The sequence below is a fragment of the Wyeomyia smithii genome, chromosome 1, assembly GCF_029784165.1.
Source record: "Wyeomyia smithii strain HCP4-BCI-WySm-NY-G18 chromosome 1, ASM2978416v1, whole genome shotgun sequence".
NCBI classification, from domain to species: Eukaryota; Metazoa; Arthropoda; class Insecta; order Diptera; family Culicidae; genus Wyeomyia; species Wyeomyia smithii.
The window spans coordinates 100134141-100160580 of NC_073694.1; the positions used below are offsets into that span (position 1 = coordinate 100134141).

Genomic DNA, 26440 nt, shown 5'->3' on the forward strand with positions numbered 1-26440 from the left:
CAGAGACACGGTTAGCGACAAAGGTTTTCCACCGTGAGGGTGTTGCAGAGATCCAATGTAGGGCTATCATTGAATCGGTCCAGAAAAAGCTTTACATACGTGTCTTCAGGTTATTTTGAACCTTCTGATAAAGATGACTTAGGATCAACGCGGATGAAAGTTCCAACCGTGGTAAGCATATTTTCTTCACCCTTTTGCGTTTGCCCATGGGAGCAATTTTGGACTTGGAAGTCAGTAGACGAACGACAGATTCTCTATTAACCGCAACAGTGCGTAAGTAGATGCAGGCGCCATATGCCTTTTCTGAGGCATCGCAAAATCCATGAATTTCGATGCTGATGGGATCGAAAACGGACAAGGCCCAACGTGGAACAGTTAGACTATCCAATGCTGCAAGTTCCTCTCTAAACTGCAGCCAGAGTTGTTGAAGTTCTGCTTCAAGCGGTTCATCCCAGTCTTTCTTGTTTCTTCAAAGATTCTGCATGAAAACTTTTGCTAGAACAATCACAGGACCACCAGGTCCTAAAGGGTCATACAGACGAGCAGAGTCAGATAGGGCGATTCTTTTAGTGATGACTGTCGCGGTGTTCCACTTAGGGACTTGAAAGCCAAATTTGTCAGACGCGGGTTCCCATTTGAGACCCAGAGTTTTAACTGTGGTAGTAGAATCGAATTCTAAAACAGTACGTTCGTCGCGTAATTCCGCAGGTATGTGGGCCAAAATGTGTGGACAATTGGATGACCATTTTCGTAAACTGAACCCAGCGGAGTTTGAAAGGTTCAAAAGCTGGCTGCACAATTCCTTTCCTTCCTCAATGTTGTTGACTCCACTGATCATATCGTCCATGTAAAAATCTTTGGCAACAACAGCAGCAGCTTCAGGGTGTGTAGAGCTTCCAATTCTAGAAAGTTGTTAGAGGCATTTTGTAGCTAGATAGGGTGCAGCAGAGGTGCCATAAGTAACTGTGGTTAATTCATTCGCTTGTATGGGTGCAGACGGGTCATCTCTCCAAAGAATTCGTTGCAGAGCATGATCTGTGGGACGTACTTTAACTTGACGGTACATTTTTTCTACGTCAGAAATAATCGCTTATCGATGCATGCGGAATCGTAAGATAATTGAGATGAGGTCATCTTGTATCACTGGACCAACCATTAGTACGTCGTTCAGCGAGATGCCAGTGTCCGTGGCACAAGATGCATCAAATACGACTCGAAGTTTAGTAGTGATACTGTCTGGGCGAACCACGCTGTGGTGTGGCAAATAATAAGTTAAACTAGATTCAGATGGCATCTCTTTTCCCACTGGCTTCATGTGATTCAACTTCTGATATTCGTCAATGAACTCCGAATATGCTGACCATAAAGGTGGATTGGCTAAGAGACGACGTTCCAGTGAAAGAAAGCGACGTTTGGCAATTTCATATGATTTTCCCAATAGTGGAAGAACAGACGGCTTCTTTGGCAGGACCACAACAAAGCGACCTGATTCATCCCTGGTCGTAGTATCAGCAAAATGTGCTTCACAAGTTGTCTCTTCGATCGACATGACACTGGAGGATTGGCACGATTCTAGTTCCCAGAACTTGGCAAGCTGTTTTTCGGTCGATTCTAGGTTGCAAACATGGACAAGACTGAATTTCTCTTGGTCAGTCTGAGAAAACCCTACCTTTCCAGAAACGACCCAACCGAACACTGTATTTTGCAGAACCGGTTTTCCAGGACCCAGACGAATAAATCCATCAAGAAGAAGATCGTAGTAAATTTCCATTCCCATTATCATGTCGATATAAGCTGGATCGTTGAACTTAGGATCTGCTAAGACAATATCTTTCGACCAATTCCATTCAGATACATCCACATAGTTAGACGGCAACTCACGGGTAATTTCACTGAGCACATGGATTTTGATGTTAGCATTGAAATCCGTGCAATGAGACTGAATGCAGGTTACGAGAGAGTGTGTGGAGACAACTGAAGTCTTGCCTATACATCCGATGACATGATAATCCTTTACTTTCTGCAGGGTTAACCGTTGCACGGAGCGTTCCGAAATGATATTAAGTTGTGATGCGGGATCTAATAACGTTCTCGCCCATAAACAGTAACCAGTACTATCGAACACCTTCACTATGGCTGTCTGAAGTAGGACCGTTGACGGAATTTTGCGAAAATTGGCGGACGTGGAGCAATGGCTGAGCGAAGTGGACGGAGTCGGATTGTTTGTAGGATTTGCTTGCGAGGAAGTTGTAGCCGGACTGCTTGGAGTGTGTTTGGCGATTTGTAATTACGTTTGAGAACTACCAGAATTGAGCGAATTGGTATGTGGTTTTGGAATTTGGACATTATTTGAGTTACGATTGCTAGTTTGTTGATGTAGCATTGTGTGATGTTTCTGGCTACAAACGCGACACGCGCTAGAGGAACAATTTTTGATTTGCTGGTCTGGCGAAAGACGGTTTATGCATAACGATTTTTGTTTCACTAATTCGAATCGTTGAGGAACCGGCAGGTTCCTAAAAGCTTCACATTTGAAAGGCGAATGTATAGGTTGTTTGCAAAATGGACAAGATTTTGTGGACGAATTCATAACGGTATGCACGATACCGTATCGGGGTTTTTGCGACCGATTTGGTTCTGACCGTGGGAGATCGTTAGCTCGCGCCTTTACAGGTGCGATAGACTGTAGAACAGTGGTATGACGGCGTAAAAATACAATTAAATTATCATATTCAGGAGCGTTTGTCGATAAGTTGTAATTTTCCCACTGCTTCAGTGTCGATAAAGCGAGCCGCGCAATAACCGTGTGAGCCAATAAAACACTCCAACCCTTGGTATCGATCTCCATTTTTTCGACTATTCGAAGGTTACGTTCAAAGTTGTCTATCAACCGGGCTAACGACTTATAGCATTCTCGCTTCATGGGTTCCACAGCGAACAGAGAATCTAGATAAGTTTTCACCACCATATTCTTATTGTCAAAACGTTAGTTCAATAATTCCCAGGCTACAGAATAATTAGCTGCTGTAATTTCTATAGCTTCAACCACACGTTTCGCATCCCTGGACAATGACGCCACGAGATAGGAGAATTTATCGATATCCGACAGTTGAGGGTTAGAATCTATCAAACTTTTAAAGGTATCCCGAAAAGTAAGCCACTCAGTGAGAGAACCATCAAAAGTGGGAAGTTTAACTCAGGAAGCTTTATTTTAGAAATGGCTGGCTCAGCATTGCGAACGATCGTAGACGTAGAGGGATTAACAAGTTGCTGGGTTGGCGGGGTAGGATTGGCTTTACGTTCCGCTGCTACAAGAAAACTTTTCGCCATGACATAATTTAACTCAAATTCATCACGCGCCTTGCGACTAGCTTCAGCTTTGAGTAAAATATCACCATTGCCGTCGGTTTCGTCAGCTCCTTGCACCAATGTAGCATCATGGTATTGTGCATCTTCCTCAAGAAGATCCATTTGCAAACGGTTGTTCTGGAATTTTTCAAAAGTTTCCTCTAAACGATCTCGCCACACGGGAAGGTGATCTTTATCTCTCTGCTCATTGTAATTTCTTACGAAAGCTATCACATTTTGCATTGTATCTCTGCAAAAGCGTTCTTGCTTACTGAGCGATCTCAAGCTGGGTGTCATATTGCTGCTTGATCACGCTTAATTTTCACCAAAAAGAAATCAAAATCTGATACTCGATTCTCTCTATGATCTATTGGTTCAACGAACAACTGGACTTTATCTTATCGCATGCAGAATATCCTCACCCGGGTTAATACTAGCATTAATCGTCCAACCACGCGCTCAAAATTCTCGAAATACGCAAATTCGCCAATAATCAATTTGTTAATCGGGTTAGTGCTTCAACTCGCTTCCTACTTACAGATATTCCGTGCACGCGGGATGCTGCAATTTACTGCCTCGGCTATTCAGATTGGGGTCTATTGTCCACTACCGTCTATTGTTAGGGTTACGCAAGCCAAGATTACGATTCCACGTAGGCTACACACTTCAAGTCACGCGGTTTGCTCACACGTGGGCAACAGTTATTCGTTTCAGCGACAACTCGTCCTTTTTCCCACGGAATTTTTACCGAACTATGCGGAAATCACTTTAAATGTCGCTTTATTTTACGTATATCCCGTATTCTTAACGTATTACCACAAGCGTTTGCACTACGGTCCGCGGTATGTCTATTGTACAATTCAAATCTCGGTCGATATTACAATCACTAACTGATCAATTGTTCACAGTAGGTAGATCAATTCCAATGCGCGCGAAAATGGCACTCGATCTCGATATTAACAATTTTCACCGTACGTGACACGACTTTCGCATTTTAGCGAACAGAGTTTGACTTCGACCCTTCGACTGGCAATCGGATATCACATCCGGCTCGAAGGACCATTTTATGTTGGATTTCGTACTATTAATTTGTCAGTCAAAGTATTAGCTTTAAGTTTGGTTTTATTCGATCTGCTTCTTATCGTAAGATAAACAGTTTGATTCGTTCTGTAAGACAATTTTATTTCGACTGATCTCTGCTGGCAATGATAAACGGTTTTTATTATTTGCTGAGTGGAGAATTCTAAGCAAGCAAACTAGAGCCTTTTGTGACCTTTCGCTCATACAACTGAGGCTAGCGATGACAAAGAAAGCGATAAATTTAATAGCGTCTGATCGAGTGAGATCGCTGTGGATTGATTTTGTTCTAATTTGGGATGTTCAATGTTCAATACTACGATTACTTAACAATGAGAAATATTTACATCATATCGACAGTACAGTAATTGCTGCTCTTCAAATTAAGTACTGGATTCTCGATGTAAGAACTGTACTTCAACGCGTTAAAAGACATTGTCAGAAGTGTTTGAATGATAAAACAAGACCACAACCTCCAAATATGGCACCTCTACCAGAGTTTAGATTAGAATCATTCATATATCCATTCACTAACACTGGTGTAGACTGTTTTGGGCCCTTCGAGGTTTTAGTTAGACGATCAGTCGAAAAACGATGGGGTGTAATTTTTACATGCTTATCAACTCGTGCCGTGCATTTAGAAATGGCCGAGAAACTTGACACGGATTCATTTTTAATGTGTCTCCGTAACTTTCAGAATAGAAGAGGTAAAATCTTGCATCTTTTAGTGACAATGGAACTAATTTCGTGGGAGCAGAAAACGAAATGAAAAATCCAATAAAGGCAATAAATAAGAAAATGGAAAATGAAACAGCAGCTATGTTGAAAATAAACTGGAGTTTTAATCCACCAGCAGCTCCTCATTTTGGTGGCGTTTGGGAGCGATTGATTAGATCAATCAAAATATCGCTTAAAGTAATGTTAACACAAGGTAAAATACAACAAGAAACATTGAGATCGGCGCTTATATAAGCAGAATATTTCATTAATTCTCGGCCGTTGACTCACAAACCAGTAGAAGATATCGAGGATGAGGTTTTAACACCATTTCACTTCCTCAGCAGGTGAATATGTACCACCATACTCTCCTGAGGCAGATATAACTTCCAAAGCACAATGGAAAAGGCTACAACACTTTACTCGAACATTTTGGAACCGATGGAAAACAGAGTATATACCAACTTTACTAAAAAGAAATAAGGCCGTTACAAATTTTATTTTCATTTTATGTCAACCCCCCCCCCCCCTTCAAAAATCTTGAATATTGAAAGGGGAAGAAAAAAAGCTCATACCGTTTTATTCATTTTATTTGTTTTCCGACAACATTAATGCTTAATTCAGCAATGAACAAGTCCAGTGACAGAGAAAGTGTCGTCAAAAGGCAAGCGAAATAGATAATAATAATAATAAAGTGTTATTTTTCAACATTTATTTGAGTGCAAGTTACAAACGTCATAACTTGCACACAAACTTTTATCAAAGATTTTTCCTTTTTTTTCGTCTCGGTGTTATTTATTTTTTGCCACCCCCTTTGCTAAGTTTGGTAACCTTGGACATAAAAAGAATTCGAAATTTGTATCAGCCTAAATGGACAAAAGAAGTAGAACCTATCAGAATATTTGATATAGTTATAATAGTCGATGAAAAGAGTATTCCAGGAAAGTGGTTAAAAGGAAGAGTCATTGTAGCAAATATGTCAGAGGATGGTCAAGTAAGAAAAGTAAAAATTAAAACTATGAAAGGTGTTTATGTAAGATCCGCGGTGAAGGTTGCTGTTTTAGATGTGCGGAAAACAAAACCAATTGATGCAGATCAAATTTTAATGCCAATATTAGTTCCTGAAAAAGCCAAAGAACCAATTAATCACGTTTTTCACATTTCTAATGACCTTGAATATAATGGATCGATTAAAAAAAGATTATCAAAATATGAAAAACCGCAACCCATATTAAAGGTTCAACGGATAGAAGAAATTTCACCTAATATCGGAATCAAACGAAGAGCTGACATAAACTTTTCCAAATGGGGGAAAAGAAAAAAGATTGATATCGAGAAAATAGAATCTATCTGAGTTCAATTACAAACTACAAAACCGAAGAAAACGTCAGCGACAAAAATAAGACCATACCCATGTAATCTACTGCTATTGATTTTTATGATGCTATTAGGATCAATAGTTGGGATGAATACAGAAGGTTTGAATGCATATGGCTGCACCGATCCAAACGTTAATTTAACAACTTATTCTTTGATCGATGTATCTTCTTGTTTGCCATCAGTAACAAATCTTACATCCTCAGAAGTTGAAATACAGGTGCTTCAAAGACATGCCAAGGAAGACGTTAAAGTTTACCAATGTAAGGTGATAATAAGACGTTCAATTCGTCACTGTGGTATACACTCGCATACTTTTGATTACGAAAGAAGTTTTTCTTATATTGTGAAAGAATTCACCTCAGGAATTGTGTCATTATCCGACAACCACAACATTCGTAAATTAAAACGAAATGGCACAACTAGAGGTGAAACTTTAATCAAAGGAAGTACGTGTGAAGGAGGAACGTGTAGAACTGCATTATATACATGAACCAAAGCTCTTGTTTACTATGAGTATGAGATAACTCTTCAAGATTACTCAGCTGTAGTAGATATAGAAAATGATCAAATTATTTTAAGAAAGAGAAATGTATGTACTTACTCGTTAGGAAAATGTTTAGATTCCGAAGATGGGTACATGACATGGGATGTTCAAATGAATCGTCGTTGTGAAGATTCTGAATTCGAAGTTGTTTACGAAGGATTCGTTGCTATTTACACATCGATAACTGAGAGTCACATTCGTTTTTTTTTTCTTCATCTATATAGTCACATTCGTTGTTTTGCTTTCGTCTCGATAAGACGCAAATTGTTCATCTCCGTTTGAGTTCGCAAAATAACAATACACGAGTTATCGTACGGGTGTTTTTTTTTGTCGATTAGTTCTTTTGCTGCGCGATAACAATAGCCTGCAGTTTATCGGCAGAAACATCTTCTGCACACTGGTAGGGGCAGGCTACCCCGCCAGTGATCTGATACGCAGCTGATATATCAGCAAGAATAATTCTCCCGCACCGCTGTTACCCCGCTAGCAGCACGGACCACCATACGATCGAGCGAGTGAAAGTCAACTACAAGTGGCATCTACAAGGTCGCGTGTAGGATACGGCCATTGTGTCACAACACGAAGCTGGATCGTCATTGTTTGTTCTGCGGATACGCTCAATTAATCCTACTATCAGCCGTGAGGTCGTGACTTAGACGTTCGGTGAAGTATTCACTTTAGAATTTTTATCATTATTATAATATTATTATTGTTATTATTATAATTATTATTATTATTATTATTATTATTATTATTATTATTATTATTATTATTATTATTATTATAATTATTACAATTTTTTTTTGTTCATCTATAATTTATTTGACACGGCACAAATACAATTTAATGTTTAACGGCGCCAATTATATCTGGTAGCTTACTTTCTAAAGTATCTTAATAACTAAAAGCAAATTTTTTATCCTCGCTGCCGACTACGAGCGGAAACTAAATGTAACTTAAAGCTATAATATTTTGCATTAAAAGCACTGGTTTACTGTATGATGGTTTTCATTGCCATAGGTAAGCACATGTTCCGCTGCTGGGCCAAGATATTACGGACTGGCATATTGGGTTGTCTCCCTCGGGCCTTGAGAGTATCGTGCGGGTCTGATTGCTGTTTCCGGATTCCGGGTCTTAACGTGTTCTTGTTGTTAGATGGATTTCAGTAAAACGTATATAAGGGACATGTAGGATAGGTCACGGCTTGCCAAGACATCACGAACAGGAACAGCCAACTGCCTACCTTCGGCCTGCAGGGAAGCTATTAATTTAGACCTGGCGTCACGGTGTACAGGGCATGACCAGACAACGTGCTCTATGTCGTGATAACCTTCACCACAGGCACAGATACCACTCTCCCCGAGCCCAACACGACGGAGATGCGCGTCAAATCTATAGTGATTTGACATAAGCCGGGACATCACGCAAATGAAATCCCGACCTACATCCAACCCCTTGAACCACGGGTCCGTCGACACCTTGGGGATTATGGAATGTAACCACCTTCCCAGTTCCCCTCTGGTCCAAGCATTTTGCCAACTGATGATCGTTTTCTGACGTACAAATGAGAAAAAATCATTAAAGGCAATTGGTCTTTCATAAATTCCACCGTTTGTTGCGCCCACCTTAGCCAAAGAGTCCGCTTTCTCATTGCCCGGTATCGAGCAGTGAGAAGGGACCCACGCTAAGGTAATCTGATACGATTTTTCGGATAAAGCACTCAGATGTTCCCGTATTTTCCCCAGGAAATACGGAGAGTGCTTAACATCTTTAATCGATCGGAGAGCCTCAATGGAACTGAGACTGTCCGTAAAGATGAAATAATGGTCCGTGGGCATTTTTTCGATAATCCCTAGGGTGTACTTAATTGCAGCCAATTCTGCGACGTAAACAGAAACAGGATTATCAAGCTTATGGGAGACGGTTAAATTGTTATTGAAAATACCGAAGCCAGTGGACCCATCAAGAAGTGATCCGTCAGTGTAGAACATATTGTCGCAGTTGATGTTTCGATATTTATTGGAAAAAATTTTGGGGATCTGCTGCACGCGTAAATGATCCGGGATTCCACGAGTTTCTTCTATCATGGATGTATCGAAAAACACAGTAGAATCAGAAGTATTTGATAAGTCGACACGATTTGGAATATTCGAAGAAGGGTTAATAATATGGGACATGTGATTGAAATACAATGTCATAAAACGGGTTTGAGAATTAAGTTCGATTAACCTTTCAAAATTTTCAATCACAGGACGGTTCAAGACCTCACATTTGATAAGAATGCGAGAAGACAGGCTCCAGAAGCGGTTTTTCAATGGTAGTACTCCAGCTAAGACCTCCAAACTCATCGTATGGGTCGACTGCATGCAACCCAAGGCGATACGCAAACAACGATATTGTATTCGCTCCAGTTTGATCGAATGTGTGTTTGCTGCGGAGCGGAAGCAGAAACACCCGTACTCAATGACAGACAATATCGTTGTTTGGTAAAGCCTTATAAGGTCTCCTGGGTGGGCTCCCCACCATTGTCCGGTTATTGTACGAAGAAAATTCACTCTTTGTTGACATTTTTTCATCAGATACCTAACGTGACAACCCCAGGTGCCTTTAGAGTCGAACCAGACATCAAGATATTTGTGTACCAAAACCTGAGAAATCGTTTTACCCATTAATTGTGTTTGAAGCTGAGCAGGTTCTTGCTTCCTAGAAAAAACTACTATCTCAGTCTTCTCCGGAGAGAATTCGATACCTAGCTGTAAAGCCCAAGCAGACAAATTGTCCAAGGTATCTTGCAATGGTCCTTGCAAATCGGCAGCTTTGGCTCCTGTAACAGAGATTACACTGTCGTCTGCAAGTTGTCTTATCGTGCATGAATTTGCCAGACATTCGTCGATGTCATTTACATAAAAGTTGTAAAGAAGGGGGCTTAAACATGAGCCCTGGGGAAGACCCATGTAGCTAATGCGAAAAGTTGCCAAATCGCCGTGCGTAAAATGCATGTGCTTTTCGGACAGCAAATTGTGCAAAAAATTGTTCAAAATTGGAGAAAATCCTTGTCGGTGAAGTTTACCCGAAAGAATGTCAATAGAAACGGAATCAAAAGCCCCCTTAATGTCCAAGAACGCAGACGCCATTTGTTCTTTGCGAGCATACGCCAGCTGAATATCTGTTGAAAGCAACGCAAGACAATCATTCGTCCCTTTGGCACGGCGGAAGCCAAATTGAGTATCTGATAGTAGACCATTTGATTCGACCCAGTGGTCTAAACGACGGAGTATCATTTTTTCCATCAATTTCCGGATACAGGATAGCATTGCAATCGGCCTATAAGAGTTGTGATCAGAAGCTGGTTTCCCTGGTTTTTGGATGGCGATCACCTTCACTTGCCTCCAATCCTGCGGTACAATGTTTTGCTCCAGGAACTTATTGAACAAGTTCAACAAGCGCCTCTGGGCATTGCCGGGTAGATTCTTCAACAAGTTGAATTTGATTCTATCTAACCCAGGTGCGTTATTGTTACAGGACAGGAGGGCAACTGAAAATTCTGCCATCGTAAAAGGTGATTCTATCGCGTCGTGACCCGGAGACGTATCGCGAACAAAGTTTTGCGCAGGAACAGAGTCCGGACATACTTTCCTGGCAAATTCAAATATCCACCGACTTGAAGACTCCTCGCTTTCGTTGACCGTTACGCGATTCCGCATTCTTCGGGCTGTGTTCCAAAGAGTGTTCATCGATGTCTCCCTCGACGTCTCGTTCACGAACCGACGCCAATATCCGCGTTTCTTTGCTTTAGCCAGGCTTTTAAGCTTGGTATTAAGCTCCGAATACCGTATATAGTCGTCGGGTATACCTCCCTTCTGGAAGGCCAAAAACGCGTCGGATCTTTGCGTGTAGACATCGTAGCACTCTTTGTCCCACCACGGAGTTGGAGGCCGCTCTTTGATCGTTACGCCGGGATATTTCTTCGTTTGGGCTTGCAACGCGGCGTCGAGGATTAAGCCCGCGAGGAGGTTGTATTCTTCAAGTGGTGGGTGATGTTGAATCGACTCGACGGCTTTTGAAATCATTTCCTCGTATAACTTCCAATCGACATTCCGTGTGAGGTCATACGGAATGTCAATTGGTCGCATGCGAGTTGAACCGTTAGTAATTGAAATAAGAATAGGCAGATGGTCGCTACCGTGAGGATCGAGGATTACCTTCCATGTGCAATCCAACCGCAGCGACGTCGAACATAAGGATAGATCCAGAGCGCTTGGGCGCGCTGGAGGTTTCGGGATACGTGTCATTTCACCGTTGTTCAAAATAGTCATGTCGAAGTCATTGCAAAGGTTATAGATTAAAGAGGAGCGGTTATCATTGTAGGGGAACCCCAAGCCACACCATGAGAGTTGAGTCTCCCAAAATCAAACGTGGCGAGGGAAGAAGTTCTATTAAATCAAAGAGCAACCGTTGCCCAACCTTTGCTCTGGGAGGAATATATATTGAGGCAATACAAAGCTCTTTACCTTGTATTGTCATTTGACATGCGACAACTTCGATGCCTGGAATCGAGGGGAGGTTAATACGATAGAAAGAATAGCACTTTTTAATCCCTAAAAGTACTCCTCCATATGGGGTGTCTCGATCAAGGCGAATAATATTAAAATCATGGAAGTTGAGATCAATATTTGAAGTAAGCCAAGTTTCACAAAGGGAGAATGCATCGCATTTGTTTCTATTTATTAAAACTTTAAATGAATCCATTTTTGGTAAAATACTTCTACAATTCCACTGTAAGACAGAGATAGAATCCTTCGTATACGCAGATGAATTAGGCATCGAAGGATACAATCGCTGCAAGGAGGGGCCATTGGGCAGTCAACTGCTTCAAAAATGATCTAACTGTTGGGAGAAATGCTGTAAGAAAAATTTTAATTGGATCGGGTACATTGAAAGTTTCAAAAATCCAGTTCACAATGTCAGAAAATTTCACTAATCCAGAGTTTGTTTCATCAACTGGGAGTGCAAAAGGAACAACTGGGGTTTTAGATGTTCCTGGCAGTGCTGGGAACTCCTTCTGGGACTTTAAATTTGCAAGCCCAGGAGGAGTTTGCTTCGGTTTTTCCGCAGCACTGTTTGGTTTGTTTGTAACTTTCATTTCACTTTGGGAAATCTCAGAACCTTTTCGGGGAAGTTTAGGAGAGAAAATATTTTTCCTCTTTCTAGACGCCCCAGGATTGGCATAAGTTGTTCCCGCTGGTGAATCGTCAGAATCGGTTTCATCAGAGGACAACAGATCAAAGGGGTTCGATGTTATGATAGAAGTGGTCACGGTCTTCTTCAGCATCTCAGCGTAAGATCGCTTTGAACGCTCCTTAAGTGACCGCTTGATTTTATCTCTGCGCTGCATGTACACCGGGCATGTGGAGAGCTCATGCTGGTTTTCCCCACAGTGAATACATTTTTCAGCATTAACACTGCAAGAATCTTCCGCATGAGTCTCCCCACACTTGCTACATCGTGCCTTATTGCAGCAGTAGGCGGCTGTGTGGCCTAGCTGCTTGCAATTGGTGCAATTCATAACACGGGGTACATACAATCGCAGTATTATTACTATTGTTATTAGTATTAGTATTACTGCCTTTTTTTTATTTTGATCCATTGTAGTTTGAAAAATTGTTTTTAAAATTTAATAGCAACTACTTGACCCCCCCCCCACATTCGAATATTTATCGTTTGTGTGCGGTAGAGCGTAACGCTCCCGTAAAATGGACGACATGCAGGTACAACTATTCCTGGATGTGGAAACAAATGGGGAAGAGATTGAGATCTCCCCCATCAATTCCTCTTTACCTTCCCCGCTACCTAGCCCCGTACCAAGGGTACCGGCAACACGGGTGAAAGCTTACCCAGATGCTTCGAAAGGTCCGTTCGTAGTTTACTTCAGGCCCATAAAGAAGTCTCTAAATATTATTCAAATTGGCAAGGACCTGGCAAAACAGTTTTCGGACGTAACCGAAATTACAAAGGTTAGACCGAGCAAACTGCGAGTAGTTGTGAGTAGCTTGAAGCAAGCAAACGCAATTGCTAGCTACGAGCTCTTCACGAGAGAGTACCGCGTGTACATCCCTGCCAAGGACGTGGAGATCGACGGTGTGGTTACCGAAGGAATCCTCACGGTCGATGACATTTTGCGTCACGGGGTTGGCTGCTTCAAGAACCCCCTGATTCAAGATGTAAAGATACTGGATGTCAAGCAATTGCATTCAGTATCCATCGAAGAAGGGAAGAAGAAATTCTTCCCTTCGGATTCCTTCCGTGTAACATTCGCCGGATCCGCACTGCCGAACTACATCTCTTTGGACAGGGTTCGTCTGCCTGTACGCCTGTTCGTACCGCGGGTCATGCATTGCCAAAACTGCAAGCAGTTAGGTCATACAGCCACCTACTGCTGCAACAAGGCACGCTGCAGCAAGTGCGGAGGCAATCATGCTGAGACCGCTTGCAGTGAGGATACTGAAAAGTGTCTTTACTGCGAGGGAACTCGGCATGACCTTTCGGCGTGTCCCGCGTACAAATAGCGCGAGGAAAAAATTAAGCGTTCCCTCAAGGAACGATCAAAGCGCTCTTTCGCAGAAATGCTGAAGAGTGCTGAGCCACCCTCGACAGGAAACATCTTTTCCTTTTTGCCATCCGATGAGGGTACATCTGACGATCCCGTCGAAGGGTGTTCTTATGCCATGACAGAAGGATCTAGGAAGAGGAGAATGGTCAATTCTCCTAATCTTTCTCGCAAAGGTCGCAAGATAACCCCTAGCGGAATGACCAATAAGCCAACACAAAAAGGAAGCGGTGAAGAAAAACCGAAGCAAGTACCTCCCGCTTTTAATTTTAAATCAAACCAGGAGTACCCACCGCTTCCTGGGACACCAAAAACCCCTCGTGCACCCATTTCTCGATCAGAAGATAAAAAAGAAACAGGGTTCATAAATTTTTCTGATATTGTGGACTGGATATTTAAAACATTCAACATACCAGATCCCCTACAAAATATTCTTCTTGCCCTTCTTCCTACAGTGAAAACCTTTTTGAAGCAACTAGCAGCAACTTGGCCCCTCATTTCAGCTATCATATCTTTCGATGACTAATACGGCGAAAGAGGTTAGGAATTTTATCACTGTATTACAGTGGAATTGCAGAAGTATCATCCCCAAATTCGATCTATATTCTCATTTAATAAATACATACAATTGTGACGCATTTGCGCTTTGTGAAACCTTTCTCAATTCAAACGATCAACTCAATTTCCACGATTTTAACATTATTCGTCGAGATCGAGACTCACACGGTGGAGGGGTGCTTTTAGGGATTAAAAATGGCTATTCCTTCTTCCGAATCGACCTCCCCTCGATCTCGAATATTGAAGTCGTTGCCATTCAAACGAATATGAATGGAAAAGACCTATGCCTTGTTTCGTTATATATCCCTCCATCCGCGCGGATTGAACAGAGACATCTCACTGATATAGCAGAGTTGCTTCCCGCGCCTTTTTTGATATTGGGAGATTTTAATTCTCACTGTTCGCTATGGGGGTCGCTGTACGACGACAACCGATCTTCTATAATCTGTAACTTGATCGACGACTTCAATATGACAGTTTTGAATACTGGGGAAGCGACACGTGTACCTAATCCTCCAGCACGTGAAAGCGTGCTTGACCTATCCCTCTGCTCGACATCACTAGCGCTAGATTGCCAGTGGAAAGTAACCAACGATCCCCACGGTAGTGATCATCTTCCAATCGTTATATCAATTGCTAATGGTTCATCTCCCCCGAACCCAATCAATATTTCCTACGACCTTACACGTAATATTGATTGGAAGTGTTATGAGTCTATTATAGCGCAATCTATCGAGACTCACGAGGAACTTCCTCTGGAGGAAGAATACGCGTTCTTAGCTGGCTTGATAATCGACGCCGCGACTCAAGCTCAGACGCAACCGATACCCGGGGTAACGATTAGACAGCGCCCTCCCAACAAATGGTGGGACAAAGAGTGCTCTGAGCTGTACGCGCGATGGTCCGCGGCGTATAAGGACTACCGGGAGTACGGCACTGTCAACCTGCTTCGAAAGTACGAGGCACTGGGCAGGCAGATGAAGAGCTTAGTAAAAAACGAAAAAACGCGGGTACTGGCGGCGGTTCGTAAACGCGTTGTCGGGGGAAACAGCGATGAGCACTCTTTGGGATACCGCCAGGTGCATGCGGAACCGTGACGTTTCGAATGAAAGTGAGGAGTATTCAGATCGCTGGATACTCGATTTTGCCAAAAAGGTCTGTCCGGACTCTGTACCGGAACAGAAAACCTTTCGCGACGCGTTTATAGTAACTACGGAAGAGCCTCCATTTTCGATGTTGGAATTTTCAATGGCTCTCCTGTCGTGCAACAATAAGGCTCCAGGGTTAGATAGAATAAAATTCAACCTGTTGAAGAATCTACCCGACTCTTGAAAAAGACGCTTGTTGAATTTGTTCAACAAGTTTCTTGAGCTAAATATTGTTCCGCATGACTGGAGGGAGGTAAAAGTCATTGCTATTCGGAAACCCGGGAAACCTGCCTCTGATCACAATTCATATAGGCCGATTGCGATGCTCTCTTGCCTCCGGAAATTAATGGAGAAAATGATCCTCTTACGGTTAGACAAATGGGTCGAAACAAACGGGTTACTTTCAGATACTCAATCTGGCTTTCGCCGGGGCAAAGGGACGAACGATTGCCTAGCGTTGCTTTCTACTGTAATTCAACTAGCCTTTGCTCGAAAAGAGCAAATGGCTTCTGCGTTCATGGATATTAAGGGGGCTTTTGACTCTGTCTCTGTAGAAGTTTTAAGCGCGAAACTTCATTCGCAGGGACTTTCACCAAATTTGAATAACTTTTTGCTCAATTTGTTGTCAGAAAAGCATATGTATTTCTCACATGGCGATTCGACAACTTCCCGAATTAGTTACATGGGCCTCCCCCAGGGCTCATGTTTAAGTCCTCTCTTATATAATTTTTACGTCAATGACATCGATGAATGTCTTGCAAATTCATGCACGCTAAGGCAACTTGCAGACGATAGCGTCGTATCCATTACTGGTAGCGAGGCTAGCGATCTGCAAGGACCATTGCAAGATACCTTGGACAATTTGTCTGAATGGGCTCTTAAGCTGGGTATCGAATTCTCTCCGGAGAAAACTGAGCTGGTCGTTTTTTCTAGGAAGCATAACCCAGCTCAGCTGCAGCTCGTACTAACGGGTAAAACGATCTCTCAGGTTTTAGTCGCTAAATATCTCGGGGTCTGGTTCGACTCTAAATGCACCTGGGCTTGTCATATTAGGTATCTGACACAAAAATGCCAACAGAGGATTAATTTTCTTCGTACGATTACCGGAACTTGGTGGGGTGCTCACCCAGGAGACCTTCTAAGGTTATACCAAACAACGATATTGTCAGTTCTTGAGTACGGCTGTTTCTGCTTTCGCTCCGCCGCGAACACGCACATTATAAAATTAGAGAGAATACAATATCGTTGTTTGCGTATTGCCTTGGGTTGCATGCAGTCGACCCATACGATGAGTCTTGAAGTGCTAGCGGGTATTCTTCCGTTGAAACATCGTTTTTGGAATCTCTCTTACCGGTTGCTAATTCGATGCACAGTTATGAACCCATTAGTAATTGAAAATTTTGAGAGGTTGGTCGACCTTCAATCTCAATCCAGATTTATGACTTTATATTTTGACTATATGGCTCAAGATATTAATCCTTCTTCATACGATTCCTCCAATGTCGCACTTTTAGATACTTCTAATAATGCTATATTCTTCGACACCACCATGAAACAAGACATTTCTGGTATCCCGGATCAATTGCGACCCCAAGAGATCCCTAAAAATTTTTCCAATAAGTTTAAACATGTTAGTTATGATAAAAGGTTTTACACTGACGGATCTAATCTAGATGAGTCCACTGGCTTCGGTGTTTTCAACGAAAATTTTACCGCCTCCTACAAACTCGATGCTCCTGCTTCCGTGTACGTCGCAGAACTTGCTGCTATTCAGTACTCTCTTGGAATTATCGAAACCCTACCCATAGACCACTACTTCATCTTCACAGATAGTCTCAGTGCCATTGAGGCTCTGCGATCAATGAAGCCTGTGAAGCACACCCCGTATTTCCTGGGGAAAATACGGCGGTTTTTAAGTGCTTTACCAGATAAAAATTACCGGGTTACCTTAGCGTGGGTCCCATTGCTCATTGCCCATTCCCATTGCCCATCTCATTGCTCGATTCCGGGTAACGAAAAGGCTGACTCTTTAGCTAAGGTGGGTGCTATTGATGGCGATATTTATGAGAGACCAATTGCTTATGATGAATTTTATAGCATTTTGCGTCAGAGAACACTCAACAGTTGGCAATCATCATGGAATTCAGATGAACTGGGACGGTGGCTACATTCCATTTTTCCTAAGGTATCGACGAAAGCATGGTTCAAGGGGTTGGATGTAGGTCGGGACTTCATTCGCGTGATGTCCAGACTTATGTCCAATCACTATACGTTAAACACGCATCTCTTTCGTATAGGGCTTGTAGACAGGCTACCATGACATCGAGCATGTTGTTTGGTCGTGTGCCGAATACTGTGGTGTTAGGTCTGAGCTTATAGATTCCCTTTGGACCCGAGGAAAACAACCGAACGTACCCGTTAGAGACATTCTGGGAAGCGGTGATCTCCAGTACATGACACAGATATACGGGTTTATAAAAAATGCTGGCATTAAAATTTGATTTCTTTTATCTATTTGCTAGAATACAATTTCTGTCACAAACTGAAAGAGAATGATACACCCGGCTGGAGACACTAAAACGAAGACTCGGCATCTCTATGTTTACGCAGACACTTCAGACCAAAACTGCTCAAATAGAACATCACTGGTTAGCCACGTATAAATGAATACATTCTGTAATATAAAATAGTTAAAAACAAAATTGTAACACCCCTCCTCTCACCTTAAATCCCCACTAGCTCGTAGTCGGCCGCGAGAATAAAAAAAAGGCCTTCCTCATTTCCCTGCTAATTTAGAATTTAAAAAAAATGTGCTTGGCTCAGTTAAACATATATTGTATCGTGCCGTGTCAAATAAACTATTTAAAAACTAAAAAAAAACTGAGAGTCAGTTGTTTTCAATAAAAACACGTGAAGAGACTCAGGTGTGTGGATACAATGGATACACTACAGATCATCCTCGAATTTTGATTGTAGAAGTTTCAGATTATAAGCCACCATTTAAACATAGACCTATCTCTGGAAGAAATAATGACATTTTTACTTATTTTAATTTAAAAATAACACTAGTTGAAAACTATATTGGTCAAAAATTAGACGACGTATATAATTCAGTCATGACGGAAATATGTAAAATTGACAAGGATCTTATGGAAACTAAATTAATATTAGCTAAGATAAATCCAGCTGAATTTGTAACCAGTATAGTCAAACGGACAGGTTACACAGCGGTAGTAGCTGGAGAAGTTTTACATATTTTAGAGTGTAAACCAGTGTATGTAACTCCACGAGCTGATGATAGATGTTATCAGGAAACACCAGTTAGCCATAACAACATTTCTATGTTTATCGCCCCAGTAACACGTATATTACAAGCACGTGGAACTGAAATCGATTGTACACCACTATTACCAGCTAAATTTAAATTTGGAGGGCAATGGTATACAACAGATGGACGGATAAGAGAAGCTGTGTCACCTAAAAAACTTACTAGTGATATCACAACAACTTGGTCTTATACACCTTTACCTAGTTTAATGCAAACAGGAATTTATGATGCAACAGGAATTTATTTATAGCATCGACAGTTTTACATAAAATAATTACCGGTCAACATCCTAATAGTCAAGGGTATCATTTTGAAGCAATAATTTCAGAAAAACTCATTGATAATATTTTAAATAAATATTGGTCTAAATTTATATCATGGTCTACCTGGTTAGGCAACATAACCTCGACCGCCATAGGAGTTTATATGACAGGACGTATTATCAAATTTATCATAGATACAATCATGCATGGTAGAATATTATATGATATCTATGGACTTAGTTGGCAATTAATAGCGTCATTCTGGGACAGCATTACTAGTTCTCTTTCTCATCGACATGTATCTAGAACAAATAATAAATGTGATGAACAAGCTAAACCCTCAGTACCCATGTCGGATAGAAACTCAGAAACAAATATTGTAATTTCATATGAGGGAAGACTTTATCCTGTAATAAAAGAAAATGCATAATGTTGCGTTGTGCCCGAGTTGGTAAATCAATCAAGTGGATTTACGGGGTCCGGAAATGTTATGCAACGTATGCTATCGTCATTATTTGAAATCCATACTTGACTCAGAAACAGGCGAGTTGAATAAAGTTAAGACCAAACGAGAACGAAAGTGAAATGAAAAGGATATGAAAAAAGGAGATCTCGTTCGATCTTAACTTTCCGCGCTCCTTTTAGGTTTAAATAAACAGTGCAGGTTTGATATACGCATGCGTGCGTCGTAGTAGAGAAAGAGAGATTGCGATGCAACTGCTTATCTATGCGTGGTGCATGGATCATCTATGCGCGAGGTAGATGTTTGAATTTTGGTGTTGTATGGAAATTTGGATTTCTCTGTGTTGAGGAAGTTTGTCATGTATGTTAACTCTAATCAGTACGTTTGAGATAAAAAGAGAAACAGAACTATATCACTATCTTTGTTCAGTAAATCAAGCTAGGGCTAAGAAGATATACAAGTATAGAAATTCCCTAGCAAGCTTTTATTATAGTATAAGTTACTTTACCCTTTACAGAATATAATTTTAACCAAATTTTTACTATATAAGGTTTGAAATTGTTGAATAAAAATCAAGTCATATCTCAGTCTGAATTTTAATCTTGAACATTGAGGTTTACTTCACTGCCAGCTCGAGAGCGACCAGCAGATTGTTTGTACAATTCCACTCATTCAGCCAAGAATTATTCTAGCGGTGAGTTTTGAGTTGTGCATACTCATATACTCGTTGGTCAGCCCAAAGGCCGGAACTTGTAATATTTTTCTAGCTTGAATATTTCTCTCTTCATAAGGCAAACCTCCAAAGAAGAAAAAAGCCCGAAGACTTGAAAGTTCATGTTTGTAAAATTGACAAGCTGAAGCAACGATTCACAAGTCCGCGGAAAGAAAGACCCCGTCTTAGCGTTGGAAGCTCTACGAAAGGGAGCTAGTGAACCGCGACCAACACCCGCCAATATTAGAATAGAGACAAAGTTAAATTGTTGAAAATAACACCCGATTATTATATCTTCCGAAATCCTTTTAAACCAAAAGTTACCCGCGTTGCAACCTAAGTTCTCGCAAATTCACAATCAGTGCATAAAATGTACGAGGTACCCAGGTATTTAAAAAAAAAAATTAAAATAAAATAGAATAAAAACCAAAATTAATGACGGGTTGGGTACCGGCAATTTCGGCGTTTTTTTTTTCTTCGGGTACGGGTCGGGTACGGGTAGTTAGAATAGATATTTTTCGGGTTCGGGTCGGGTACGGGTATTTTGAACAAACCAGACTTCGGGTTCGGATCGGGTACGGGTTTGAAAATGCTCGAAGAGTCAGGTACGGGTCGGGTACGGGTAATAAATTTCCCATACCCTACCATCTTTAATATTTGGCCTATATATAATGCTGCTCATATTAGTTATAGACAGCGACTACAACAATCCTTACTTAACAGTAGCAGCTGTGGCAGCGGATGACAGCAGCGATATTGGGGCCAGCTAGTGCAGCGGCACTTCCTCTAGTAGCCTTTGTGCAGTAGCGAGCAGCATCAGTACTAGGTACATTAGCCGGCACTTCCTCTAATGAAAAGTTGCCGTATTTTGACAACACACAAACGTTTTGGAATGCTGACTTGCAAAGTATATGGGCCGTCAAATAATTAATCTTAATCTAATTAATCCTTAATCTCCTCTGTCGGGGTAGCGCACAGATGCCATCAACATTATATCCGATATGAAATTGAACAACAACAGTCCTTATAAGGACAACAAACAAATGATTGAAAATTGAATATTTTCTCGTTTCGCGCTGGGATTAAAAGTAAAATGTTATTTTAATCTGCATGCACTTTGACTGTTGAAACTTGTTGTATAATGTTTAATCCATTCCTGTTCAGAGATGTATGTGCAAACTGAAATTCGGTAGCACTTCAACTCCTCTTTTGCACAAAATTTTAAATATATTCAATACAAGTAATGCAACAAACAACTTTATGTAGTTCTATGTCAATTTTGCGGTCGTTGCTTTGCATACAACCCTTGTGATTTTTTTGCTGAAGTTATCCAACACGCGCCAAATTTGGTTCTATGTGCTTGATTATTTCTCGAGTTATACATATATTTGTGGTTCGTTTGTATGTGAGCCTCCTTCTCTAGAGCAGCTAAACTAAAAGAGTTAGGCCTCTGCCAGGCTGAACGCCAACGCGAGCGATCGGGCGAGATTTTTGCCGTAGGTTAATGAACAGCCGTAAGTAGAGCTGTTCATTAGCCTACGGCAAGAATCTCGCTCGATCGTTCGCGTTGGCGTTTAGCATGGCAGAGGCCTTAGAAGCTTGATGTCGAAAAACAACTTGTAGAGTAGACTTTAATGTTCAATTTGGTTCACAACAAAACCCATGTTTATCACGGATTTCAGAGATGAAATTGCAGTTTAGTTTTCAAAAAACATTTGATTTCACATTTGTTCCTCTTCAAGTGCTTCTTATTTACTCTAATTTATTTTTTAATACACTATTGAACAGAATTGAGCTAGTTATCATGTTTCTTGTGCTAGACCTCGTTAAAGGCAAGCATAACCGAAAACTGAAAAAAGTGAACAAATCTGCATTAGGTAGTTACACTTTTCCCATATGCGTAGAGTGATTTTTTTTCATCAAATAAAGTCCTCTATAACCCCCTAAAGGATTTCAAGTGAGCTCCCTAACACCCTGTATGTTTAGATAATTTTACACTCATGAATTTGTTTTCGAAATTTAACTTTGGTTTGCTTTATTTTATACTTACCTTTTCCCAGTCAATGAAAATTCGTTTTTTTTTGCATTTACAGGTGAACGGATCTAGAATTAAAGGATGGTGGAGACTTCATCATTTCATTTCAACTGCAAGTGCAGGTGTGCTACTTGTTTGGCCACAAGGAGAACCGTGGCAACTCTTTCGTACACAGTTTATGTGCTTTAATGTTTACATCAGTTTGGTGCAATATATGCAATTCGGTTATCAGAAAGGGGTGCTTTATAGACTAAAAGCACTTGGTGAGCGTCATGATATGGATATAACCATTGAGGGATTTCACTCGTGGATGTGGCGTGGGCTTAGCTTCTTAATTCCTTTCTTATTTATTGGGTACGCATTTCAAGCGTATAATGCTTGGACTTTGTATAAACTTCGCGAACACTCGGATGCAACGTGGCAGGTTTGTTAGCATGACGTGTGAATTACTGATATAATTATATTTCGTTTCACAGATTTCAGTTCTCAGCGTTTTGTTTTTCATATTGTTTGTGGGAAACACTACAACTACTATGTTAGTAATTCCGCAAAAGTTGCGTGGCCGTATAAAGGAACGTTACAGATTGATGAGCCTTTCAGGGGCGTTGAAAGCACGAAAGCAGAATAGGGTAATACATTATATATGGTTTACAACATTTTAATTGACTTATACAGTTTTCAGGATGACAGAATAGCAAAAAATAAGTTTGAAAGCTCTGGATTGGACGATGGTCGCAAAACTAAATAGAACAACTAATGATTTTAAATAAAATTTTCAATTTACTTTTGTTATATGTCAGCGATACAGATTTTGAAACATTTGTATTTTGATTTATTCTTTAATTCATACCGTAATTTCTGTTGATCTATCTTTAAGGCGTTTGTTGGCAAAGAGAAAAAAAAGTGAAATGTCTTGGATTCCGAGTAAAATTAGGCTATTGCTCTCTGAATCCAAGCCGGAACGACGAATCAGACTATACACACTTAATCAAGATTTTAACCCTTTCCCGCTCATGGTGACTCTAAAGCACCAAGAATTATGATCATCATATCTTGACATAAAATAGTTTGTTGTGCTTACGATTGTTCCATAAACTTTTATATGCTGCCTCAGAGCATCACTGGGCATTTTCTTCAAAATACTACAGTTGACAGTAATTTTAGTTAGTCTACAAAGTGTTCAGCTTGAATTTTCTCGTGAAGCTATAAATTTTAATGATAATCCTTGTGAGCGAGAGAGAGTTAATGTTCAGTAGTTTGCTTTATAATAGATCGTTTCCACGCCAAGTGGTCTGAAAATGTATGTTTGTATGTAAGTATGTAAGTAGTAGCCACCATCAGTTCAAGGCTTTGCCTACGGCTGCAAGAAGATTGACTGTAGAATCGTACTTTCTAATTCGGCAACCTTCATTTCATTTTGAATTTTAACTTAAATTTTTTAATTTAAACCTTAAATTTTGAAAACTTTGAACTTTTAGCTTTATTTTTTTCGTAATTTTTCGTTTTTAAAGCTTAACTTTTATCTTCAATTTTCAGTTTTGAACTCTTAACCTTTATTTTCGAATTTTTAGTTTTGTGATTTGTTTTTTTTTTTATTTTCAAGTGTAACTTTTAACTTTTGACTTTAAAATTAAATATTAAACTTTAACCCTAAACTTTTGTTTAATATTTTTATTTTTTACTTTTTTACTTTTTTACTTTATATTTTTACTTTCATTTCTTGCTTTTTGCTTTTTATTTTATAATTTTTCATCCTTCAACTTTTATCTTTTTATTTTACGATAGGTAACTATTACTTTTCGCTGAAAATTTTGACGTAGAACTACGTTTTTCTTTAGCCTATCATAGATCATACATAGGGATGTAAATAGGAAAACTATTAACGAAAAGGGGACGAAATATGTCCCTTTCCCTTCATTTTTGTAGCAATTGTTTGGAAAATTATACACGCATCCACCCAAATGTAGAAAATTGTTGATTGATTATGCAAACTATTGTACCGTGAGGCGCCCTAATTCCGTGCGGCTCCTTATTCCGTGCACTCCGTATCAAAATGTGAAAAAATATCAAATATAAGAAGATGTTTCGAAAAGTAATGTTTGTTGGTGAATTTCTGTATACTATCTGCCATCCTGTGTAAATTTTTGACGTTTAATTGTACGCAATGCCATGAAAAGAAGAAGAAAACAACAATACGATCGACGAATTTCAGTTTTATTTTTCAAGCTTAACGAGTGTATTAAGAACGAGCAGAGAATATAACGTGTTGTTTTTCGGTGTTCTATAAAGTATTTCCGTGAAAAAGTGTATGAATTGTTTTTTGCAGGTAGCATTTTATAATCTGGTTCAATATTGCATTGTTTTACTATGTTTTAGTGTTGAATTTTTCAAAATAAATGTGAACGGATTTTGGAAACCTTCTCTCTGCGCAGGTGCCTAATTCCACGCAACTCGCTCGACAATATGGGGAAAGCAGAAAAACGACCGCAGCACAAATGGGTTAAGCTTTGGAGAATATCCGAAAGGACATTCTGTACGTAGTACGGCAAAGCTGTTTGGAATCCCAGCGAGTTCTCTGCAGGACAGACGGAACAATCGGTATCTCAATAACACAGCTGGAAAGCCACCCGTTATCTCGCAAGTCGTTGAAGAGGAAATCGAGAAGTGGATAATAAACATGGCCAGAGCAGGATTCCCCGTCAGCACCAAACACTTGAAAGTTTGTGTTGCTCAATATTTGAAAACAACAAAAACTGAGAACCCGTTTAAGGATGGTGTCCCTGGTAAGAAGTGGGTGAGCGGTTACATATGTCGCCACCCAAACATTTCTAGGAGAGTTGCCAGTGCATTATCGAAACAAAGATGTGTTGTTAATGAGGAACACATTCGAAAATGGTTCCGGGAAGTGCATGATTACCTTGTTCAAGAAAACTTGATGCATGTAATGGAACATCCTGAACAAATTTTCAACATGAACGAGACAGCTGTCAGAACCATTCCAACCAGAGAAATAGTACAAGCGGAGTCCAACGGAAAACATGTTTATGCGAGAGTTGGAAACTCTGACAAAGAGTCTTACACGGCACTTTTCGCTGCAAACGCAGCGGGTAGACTAGCTCCTCCGATGATTATTTACCCGTACAAACAGAGAATGCCACACGAAATCTACCAAAATCTTCCAAAAGGATGGGCGGCCTGCAAAACGGAATCAGGGTGGATGAACAGAACCTTTTTTTTTTTTAAGGGGGGATTTGTTAGTAGCTTAAGTATTTATGATAAATATTAGTAAATAATGAGTATGTGTGTCCAATCACAAATGGTGACTTCTCAACACTGTTAGAAATTTGTAATTTTAATTGTTAGGATTTGTTTGCTTTCGCAATTAGGACTTATCACTCGTAGGGATTTAAACCTACTTGTCAGAAAAGGGGAAGTAAACTTACAACTAACTTATTGCTAACTTATTGGCTATAAAAAGAGCTTATCTAAGCAATTGAGGATTGCAACGATTTTTGTCGAAAATTGTTAATAATTTTATTTGACATAGCTTCTAATGGTTCAACACCAGTAAGTTTAAGTAATTCGAGTGTACCAAACCAAGGAGGACGCTTCAAAATCATTTTCAGAATTTTATTCTGAATCCTTTGGAGCGTTTTCTTCCTTGTTGAACAGCAACTTGACCAGATCGGTACAGCATAAAGCATTGCTGGTCTAAAAATTTGTTTGTAAATCAAAAGTTTGTTCTTTAAACAAAGTTTAGAATTCCTGTTAATGAGAGGGTATTAACATCTCGTATATTTGATGCACTTGGCTCGTATACTCTCAATGTGCTCTTTGAAAATAAGTTTTTTATCATAAATTAGTCCCAAGTACTTAACCTTGTCGGACCAACTTAAAAAAACCCCATTCATCTTGACAACGTGATTATTGTTTGGCTTGAGGAAAGAAGCCCTAGGCTTATGCGGAAAAATTATCATTTGAGTTTTAGAAGCATTGGGAGAGATTTTCCACTTTTGCAAGTAGGAAGAAAAAATATCTAAACTTTTCTGCAATCGACTGCATATGACACGAAGACTTTTTCCTTTTACGGAAATGCTTGTGTCATCGCAGAACAATGACTTTGTGCATCCTGGAGGCAAATCAGGAAGATCTGAAGTGAATATGTTGTACAGGACTGGACCCAAGACTGAACCTTGAGGTACACCTGCTCTGACAGGAAATCTATCAGATTTTGAATTCTGATAGACAACCTGCAGAGTT

The 26440-nt window shown here is 40.3% G+C and overlaps 1 protein-coding gene across 2 annotated transcripts in view; it reads left to right on the forward strand.

Moving 5' to 3' along the window:
* The window catches only part of LOC129717680 (transmembrane protein 120 homolog), a 245917-nt gene extending 222916 nt beyond the window's left edge, over positions 1 to 23001 (forward strand). Inside the window, exons 5-7 of one of the 2 annotated variants that reach the window (XM_055667779.1) lie at positions 22239 to 22604; positions 22657 to 22809; positions 22856 to 23001. In XM_055667779.1, coding sequence (XP_055523754.1) covers positions 22239 to 22604; positions 22657 to 22809; positions 22856 to 22867 — 531 coding nt within the window. In that variant the 3' untranslated portion in view covers positions 22868 to 23001. The remainder of the gene's footprint in view (positions 1 to 22238; positions 22605 to 22656; positions 22810 to 22855) is intronic. The other variant, XM_055667770.1, reaches the window with a different exon arrangement.
* Positions 23002 to 26440: the final 3439 nt, after the last annotated feature.